The sequence below is a fragment of the Chelonia mydas genome, chromosome 4 (genome assembly GCF_015237465.2).
Source record: "Chelonia mydas isolate rCheMyd1 chromosome 4, rCheMyd1.pri.v2, whole genome shotgun sequence".
Classification (NCBI taxonomy): Eukaryota; Metazoa; Chordata; order Testudines; family Cheloniidae; genus Chelonia; species Chelonia mydas.
The window spans coordinates 136,570,266-136,578,895 of NC_057852.1; the positions used below are offsets into that span (position 1 = coordinate 136,570,266).

Consider the following 8,630-nt stretch of genomic DNA (forward strand, 5'->3'; position numbering starts at 1 on the left):
TGCCAAGGAATTCTGACGAAGCTACTCCAAAATCTCTGTGATCCACTTACCTTCCCTTGGGAACACTGCAGTTCCTGCTCAATCTGGGACATGCAAAACAAATGAGTTCCTATGTTAACATGGTCCGAAAAGCAGATCCAAGTGTAAGAAAAATGCTGGAACTGCTTAAGAAGTTATTTCTGCGAGATAGATTGGGGTGTGGGTGGCCAGGAATCTATCCAGCCTTGTGCAGTTCAGTCTCTGTGTGATTTTGCCTGGGAGAGATTTGGGAGGGTATCAGTGCTATGCTGTGTGAGCTGCTCTCCCTGTCTGCCTAATCTTGTGTGAGATGCCTGGCCCGTAACTGATTGGCTAAGTGCCACAATTATAAATTGTTGTTATACAAACTGCAGAGACATCTGTGCAAGCAATTTGCATTTCTGAAATCCCTCATAGATGCAGATGACCTATTACAAATCTCCAACAAGCAATTACCAGTGCTACCTATGTACTAGTTAGTAGTAACACATTTTAGCCTCAAAGTGTCTTGCAAATGTTAACTGTATAACCATCACAACACCACTGCAAGGTAGGTAGATATTTTTAATCCCCATTTTACAGACTGGGGAAACTGAGGCAGGCGACTTAAGTGATTTGCCGAAGACCACACAGCAGGACAGTGTTAGAGGCAGGATTAAATTTCAGGAGTTCGTGGCTCCTAGGCCAATGCTCAGTCCATGAGATCACAAGTTTCTAGCTCCGAGTCCTGTGTTTAGACCCTACCTCTGAGCTTCTAGGCCCAGATCCTGAAAGCTGTTTAGGCTCCTAACTTCCATTTAAATCAATGAGCATTAGGAGCGTAATTACTTTTGAAGATCTGGACCCTAGATTCTCTTTATACTAAAACAAAGGGATACTGCCATATGTTGCCATTTCTCCACCATCAGCAGGGCGTCCAGCGTGGCATGGTAGAGAATGCCTCTTGTGGGATTCGGCTGAGATAAGGCCGAGGGCCTCATTCACCATTGCCCTGCACCTGGTGCGGTGCCAAGCGTGTGAGATGCTGCCGTGCTCATCTTGCCGCCGCTTTGCACAGGGCCATGGAGAATCAGGTCCAAAAGAAAGTAAGCCAGCATAGAGCAAGGATGGGCAGCTGGCAGAGTGACCCAAGCAGCCTCTGAGGGGCCGCACTGTACACGACTCCGATGGACTGACAAGCTGGCAGTGCCTGTCCACTCTGCAAACTGTGATTCAGTGACCTGCACAAACGGGACCTTGGCCCTGTAATAAAAAAAGGAGGCGAGGGGGGATGAGTTCAGTAAGAAACATGTGAACAGACCTGCCTGAAGCTGCAGGCTGAGCAAATCCAGCAAGAGGCATTTCTCTACCATGCACAGCATCTGGGACAGCCCTCACAGGCCAGGGAGATCAAAGACAGGGAGCTACATTATCTGGTTATGGACACGTACACCGTGAACACCAGTTCACGGTGAGACACTCACGTCCAATCCTGGATCCCTAAGAACAACTGCAGGAAGGAGCTGCCTTAGACAGGACCTCCCTGTAATTCCCTGCCTGGTCTCCCACAGGACTGATGGAACTGTGAGCCTCCCACACTGGCCTGAACCACACGCAGCAAGGAGAGGGAGTGCCATCCAGGGCTTATAGCCCAGAACTGCAAGTCAAGAGACCTAAGTACTATTCCCTGCTCTGCCACGGACTCACTGAGTGTCTCTGGGCGTGTGATGGAACTGCTCTGTGCCTCAGTTTCCCCATCTGTAAAATTAGGGTAATAAGCATTGCCTACCTGCCATGGTTGTGGGGTTGAGGAATAGTTGGCAGAAAGGTGCTATAGCAAGGAAGAGGAAAGAGGAAGTACTAGCCAATACATTGTACTCAAACTCCTCTGATAGCTCCATCAGGTTTTGCAGGGTTTAATATTAGACCCTTAGGCTATAGACCTGCAAAGTATATAGGAGTCTAGCAATAACAAGGCTAGATCTGACTGTCTTTGTAGTTTTCTTCGGTTTAGTTAGGGGCAGGAGAGTGAGAACTGTTGTATGAAGCTGGCCTTAACCAGAACAAAGAAAGCCTGTTGCTGCAGACCCCAGAATAGATCTAAGTTAGCAAACCCAGCCGCTCCCCCTGCCCTTACTCCCAGTCTGCTTCTTTCCTTTCCTCTCCGAGAACACAAGATATGAGCAGATACACCTGGTCCCGGCAGACCCTCCGGAGGCATGCGGGGAGCTAAACAATGGAGTCTTCATCCAAGATCAGATCGCCCTGGTGGAGCGTGGGTAGGTTTGATGACAGATCTGTTTTACCGATGGAGGGGGGGAGCTATTTATAGTGTGATTCTAGAACAGTGGCGTGCAGGGAGTGGGCGGGTTGGTTTTTTTCCACCAACGAGATCGGGCAGAATGAAATCTGGCATGTCGCAGAGCACCTGCCTGGGGAACGGTCCCGTGGAGATTTTGGCTCCTGTTCATTTTTATCATAGTCCTCTGAAAGCAGAGGCTCCTCTGCCTGGAGAATATTACTGAGGTAGCTGTACTGCTGGCATTATTGCTGCGTAGCTATGCCAGTAAAGCTCCTCGTGGGGACAGTCTTCTCCTGGCATGGTGAGTCCACCTGGGGAGCTGGGTATGCTGGTCGTTTTTTCCTTGTAGACAAAACCTGAAACGTGATTAGTCTCCCGTCCCTTGTTACTTTCTAGTCTGACAAAACTGACTCCATCGTCAGCTTTCCCCTCTGCCGTATGTCTGTACAGAGAGGTCCCGGAAGGAAGGCAGCTACTGCTGTTTAATTATAAAGGAAATAGGCCAGTCATGTACCCCTTCCCCAGGGAATCCTCTGACAGCTCTGAGGTTCATCTTGGGCAGTGTTTGGGGCATCACCCCTTCTCACGAGACATTTAGGGGGCTGTAGAATGGGCCCAAGTGAGCCTCCCAGCCCCACAGACGAGGGGGCGGGTCTGCTGAGAAGGAAACCTCCCAGCTCAATCGGAGCTGGAGACGTCTGGCATGGGACTGCTGTCGCTTACTCAGTAGCAGACGCTGAGGGGACTAATGTAGCTTCAGGAATTGTTAATGCCCTCCTGGATTTCCTCGAGGAAACTGAGCAGGGAACAATGCTGCCCCCCAACTCCACTCCTCCCGGGCCCTGCTGCCAAGGTCCTGCCTCCTCGCGGTGGGCCCAGTGCTGCAAGGCATCACACTGGGGGAATTGAGCCCCACAGCGGTCTCTCTGCTCATGCAGAATCTTAGCTCCGGCATTCTGAGAGCAGCTATGTGGTCTAGCAGCCAGGAGCCTGGAGAGGCCCTACTCATTGAGACCATTTTCCTAAAGCATCCAGCTTTCCCCTGGCGATTGGGGCTTGGTTAGAGGAGGCTGAAGCCTCCTGGCTAATAACCACAGAACAGGTACAGCATGGGCACTGCCAGGGCCAGCCAGCTCTACCCTGCCCACCACCGCCCCAGTTCCGAGTTGCAGGGATGCATTCCCAGGCAGAGAAGGGAAGGACCCATTCGGTCTTGGCCTCGCTGCTGAGACTTTGGGGGTCTGTCTACACTGCAGCCAGGCAGCTAGCAGCAGCTGCTGCGGCGTGTCTGCTGTTTCTAGCTGGTTAGCTCACTCGAAGCCAGCTCGGCATGCCCACGCGTGCTGCAGTCACACCTCCGATGGTGTGTAGGTGGACCGTGCAAGGGCGTTGATTATGCTGGATCAGCGGTTTTTGCAACAAGAGCACCTGCTCTGTGGGAGTGAGACCACCTGCTCCCTGCCCGCCGGTCAGCAAGCAGCTATCTCCCAGGCACTGTTAGCAAAGGAGTCTGCGCTCCCAAGCAGAAGCCAGCAGGGCTGTGCCAGTGGAGGATTGCCGGGCAAGTGTCAGTGTTAGGACAACGTCTCAGATAGGCCGGCGATCACAGCTGGTGCTGGGTGAAGGGGGCCAATACAAGCCAGCACAGTCGCTCACTTGCTCTTGGGGTGGAGTGTTACCCTACAAGCACTGGAGAGTGTAGCTGAGGTGCACTGAAGACCGAGAAAGTAAACGAAGAGAATTAGGGGAGATGCTTTCATAGATCCCAAGTGCAGAAGGGACTGTAGTCTGTCCCTCTGCATAACACAGGCCAGAGACCTGCCCCACACGAATTCCTAGGGCAGAGCTTTTAGACAAACAGCCGAATTCGATTTAAAACCAGCCAGTGATGGTGAATCCACCCTGACCCTTGGTAAGTTGTTCCAATGGTTAATTACTACATTTGCTGAGACAGTAATATTAATGAGGCCCGGTCCGAGCACAGGCCTGGGAACCAGGTGCTGCAGAATCCTAAACCCAGCTCTGACACAGATTCCTTCTGCATCCTGGGGCAAATCACTGCACTGCCCTGCCTCAGTTTCCTCACCTGCTCCCTCACTGATGTTTCCAGGGTGTCGGGATAATGTTGGTGAAGCAAAGATAGAGAAGTGCCTATTATTATTATGAACAATAAAAATCCTATGGTTAAAATGGGCCATTCGCTTCCTATTCCCCCACTCAGACATAAGTGTGGCCCTTTTCACCCTTCACTTTTGCGGGCGGCGATTGTATGAAGCACACGAAGCGTGTCAGCTGGGAAGGGGTGATGTCTTTAAAGGGGGAGACATAGGCATTGCGCTGTGCAGACAGCTGGCCGTGCGGGTCTCTGAGACACAGTGTTATGTTCTGCCGCAGGGGTTGTTCCTTCTTGTCGAAGACGCGCGTCGTCCAGGAGCACGGCGGGAGGGCGGTGATTATCGCCGATAACGCGTACGACAACGACAGCTTCTACGTTGAAATGATCCAGGACAGCACAAGGCTGACGGCGGACATTCCTGCTCTCTTCCTCCTGGGCAGGGATGGGTAGGTGCCTTTCCCCAACATGCACACACACCTGTATCTTCACAGATTGTGCCCTCCGTTGTACCCATGCAGCCCCATTGAAGTCAGTCTGGTTGTGTGGATGAAATGAAGGATCGCACTGGCACCTTTGTTTCCGCCACCTCAGATGTTCTCCAGATCTTTAATGTCCATGGGCTCTGGCCAGCCATGGAGAGGGAAGTGCTCCCTTTATCGGCAGCATGTTGATGTAGAATAAATGATAAAGCTAGCACTTACAGCAGAGATCATAAACTGCAGGCCATAGCCTGTGTCTCTGCAGGGCTGGCCCAGTGCTGATGAGCCACCGTGGCCCTCCATTCAGCCATCCCTGTTCATCCAGCAAGCAAGAGGCATCTGCAATCACACGTGGCTGCCTGGCTTGATTCTTAAGCATGGAAATTGTTTAGGCAGCTTATGTGCAGCGCTCAGTCTCCTGGCAAGTTGCCAGGGCAGCCGTCTGTCAGAAAGTTCCGGCTTCCCCTGTTGAAGGCCAGACTCTACAAGGTGCTGAGTATCCCATGGGAAGGGCTAAGTGACTTCACTTCCCTCCAAGGTCAGTGGGAGCTAAGGGTGCTCAGCACCTCCCAGAATCAGGCCCTGTCAGTGAGACCCTTAGTGGAGTCAGTTGTATTTGTTCCGTGGGGTTGAGTTGGTCTTGACCTTGCACTCTTGGTTGGCTCCAGCGCGTGTCTAAGGACTAAGCGCCTCTTTCCCGATTCACTCCGTCAAGATGCGTGTGTGTGTGTCTAGGTACATGATCCGACGCTCCTTGGAACAGCACGGACTCCCCTGGGCCATCATCTCCATCCCCGTCAACGTTACCAGCATCCCAGCCTATGAAACGATGCAGCCTCCATGGACCTTCTGGTAGTGGGGAGAGAAAGGGAAGGTCTTGGAGCCTTCTGGATGGATTTGTTGAAGGGATTGGCCTTGAAGAACAGCCCCTGCCTTCCCCAAAACTCCACAATCCAAACTCACTGGGTGATTCCCACTGGAATTATTGTGTTGCAGCTGGTAGCCAGCTAAACTCCGACATCATCATATCATTCACCGTCACCGCCGGACGACTTCCTTAGTAACTATTTCCGGGCAGGGAGGCAGACGCCCCAGAGTCCGAGAGGCCAGAGCATGCTAGAGAAGCATTTTGAGGAGCTGTCAGATAGCATTGCATTGCAAACAATGTCAGGTGTGCACGGCCAATCTCAAGCGAAATGGTAACGTGTGGATAAAGCGTAAAGAGGGGAAAGAGCAATGCACAGGGGATCATCCTGGGCTAACAGGACCTGCCAGGTTGGCCAGAGGTTTATATTTTGTAGCTGAGTGGAGCCAGAAGTGTAAACTCAGGCAAGACGAGGGTGCCTGGAGGAGAGAGGAAGTGGCTCTGTGTGGGTTTGTCTTTCAGAGATGGGGCTCAGAAGAGAGAGATCCCTCCCATTGAAATCAATGGGAGTTAGGCACCTAAATCTCTGGGAGGATCTGGGCTCGGACTCCGCCACGTCAAAGGGAACGAGGCTGCTGGAGCCTGAGGCTGGGCTGGAGACAGCCCATAACCACAAGCGGATACAGGAACATAAAGGTCCAAATCAACTGCATGGGCCAGATTCACCTCTAGCCTAAGCCAGCACAACCCCACTGGCTTCACCAGTGCAGGGGCCTGACACGTTCCCTGGCAACTGCAAGGTGACGGGAGCCTCTAATACCTTATACTGTTCAAGGGCCTGATCCTGTTCCCTTCACTTCAGTCAGGTCCCAAGTCCATTGACTCAGAGCGGCTTTGGATCTGGCCCTTGGACCATGATTCCCAGTGGAGGCAGGAGCGCAGCGGTTTAATGCGAGGTGGGCGAAGCTAGCCCTGGATTGGGAATGCTTTGTGGGGGGCCAGAGCAGGGTGGGGCTGGCCAGGGCAGGAGGGTCGTAAAGTTCCCAGCTGGGTTCAGATCTTGACCCCTTTTACGCCCCTAATGCTGAGCTTGTTCCGAGCCAGGGTCTCAGCTCAGGCCCAGCTCTGCTTCTGACCCTTGGGAAGCTTTAACACACGGCTGTTCTGAGTTAAGGCTTGGCCAGGTTCTAGGGGCTTGGGGCCGTACACTAGAGGGCGTGGGGTCAGGGAGCCCAAAGGCTGCCTGGCTGATGGGGGGCAGTGCTGGGTGTAGGACCAGTCTAGACCAGTGTGGCTTTGCCCCTGGCTGGACCCCTTACACCTTCCCCCAGCTAGCTCTGCCTCAGACACGAGGCCAGCAAGGGGGGAAGGGAGCAGAGAGGAATGAGCAGAGAGCTCAGTGCATGGAGGCTGTTTGGAGCGGGTTGGGGAGGATGTGGGCTGCTGGGGATGAGGAGAAGCAAAGAGTTATAATTAGCAACGGGGAGGATGGTGGAGGCCCTTGGGAATGGAGGAGGGAGATGGGGCAGCCTTAACCCTCCCCCCCCCAGCCCTGGAACCCAGTGTACATGTGACGCTCCCATGCATCGGAGCCTTGTTATTGTCTCTTGAATGCTGCAGTCAGGATTCATTCGTGGCCACGTGATTTGAAGCCCGGCCTTCTGCAAGATCCTGTAGCCCAGAGGCTGTTGCAGCAGAGGGAGCCCAGATCACTGGCATGTTCCAGGGTTGATGCACTGGGAAAGTCCCCATCAGACAGCAGGTTCCACTGACCCAGGACACACTCAGGCCCAGTGCTGCTTGCCCTGCACTCCTCTTAGCTGAAGGTGGCTGAATGGCACTAGGGCTGCGTGGGTCTTGGCCCGGTTCAGCCTGGCTGCAGCTTTCAGTTCCTCCGTCGCTGTCACCCAGGCAGGGAGCGTGTGAACTGCAGCCCCACTCCCTGCTAACTTGTTCCTTCCATGCTGCTGCCGGCGCTGGGCAGGCAGATCCCACTAGATCATGCCCCCTCCAGCTCCCAGGACTTGTCTGACACCACAGGTGCCAGCTGGCGTTTGCCTTCATGCTGTCGGGGCTATATTCGTTTGTAACATGAACCTCTTCTTTAATCTCTCTAATAAAGCCTGAAGCTCTCAGCCGTCTGATTTCTTGACCTCCCATGAGTGGGTGTATAGAGATTTATAACTGGGCAAAATAACATCAATTGAGGCACGTTTGGAGCTGTGACGACACAAGGCTCCGTGCTTAGGTCGTTCCAGATTTGCTCGACAGGGCTGGGGAGGGAATGGCTGCTGCTGAGATGTATTTCTTACGGGGAGTGCTGTATTTGTAGGGTCAGTGCCTGTTCCAGGGGCGGCTTGCTCCGAGCCCAGAGGACCACGTGGTCAGGAGAACAACCGTCCTCCCTGCCCTGCTCGCCCCAGCGCTGAGGCTTTAGGTGCCGACAGAGAACGTGAAGGAGCCACGGGTACATCTAAGTTTACTGTCTCTTTGCTGTTAGCACATTGATTTGCTTTCGCACACCCTCCACCACGAGAGTCACAGAGTTGTGTGCAACTTTCCACCACCAGGGTGTGATGTCAGGGCTGGATTGGCAGGAACGAAGGCCAGGCAGGACTGGGTCACAGCGGCAGTAGCGTGTCCTTCACCCTGCACTCAGCCCCACCCCTCTCCTGGAAGGGCCGACTCTGGGATAAGGGGAGGACGTGTCTGTTCCACAGCTGCGGATAAGAACCGTGATGTGGTCAGCTGGCCACTTGGAACTGGACTAAGATAATCAATTGCTTTCACAAAGCCCACCAACCATCAGATGGCAATTTCCAGTCACTACTAGCCTGGGCTTGCTTTAAACTAGACCATCCCTGACAGGTG

At 53.4% G+C, this 8,630-nt stretch overlaps 1 protein-coding gene across 7 annotated transcripts in view; it reads left to right on the forward strand.

Annotated features, from left to right (window-relative positions):
- Nucleotides 1–7,894, forward strand: part of PRADC1 (protease associated domain containing 1) — a 14,300-nt gene extending 6,406 nt beyond the window's left edge. For 6 of the 7 annotated variants that reach the window (XM_043544938.1, XM_037898382.2, XM_007054900.3 and 3 more), the window contains exons 4-6: nucleotides 2,167–2,276; nucleotides 4,694–4,861; nucleotides 5,630–7,894. In XM_043544938.1, the coding sequence (XP_043400873.1) occupies nucleotides 2,167–2,276; nucleotides 4,694–4,861; nucleotides 5,630–5,750 (399 nt within the window). In that variant the 3' untranslated portion in view covers nucleotides 5,751–7,894. Of the gene's footprint in view, nucleotides 1–2,166; nucleotides 2,277–4,693; nucleotides 4,862–5,609 lie in introns of all 7 variants that reach the window. The other variant, XM_037898384.2, reaches the window with a different exon arrangement.
- Nucleotides 7,895–8,630: the final 736 nt, after the last annotated feature.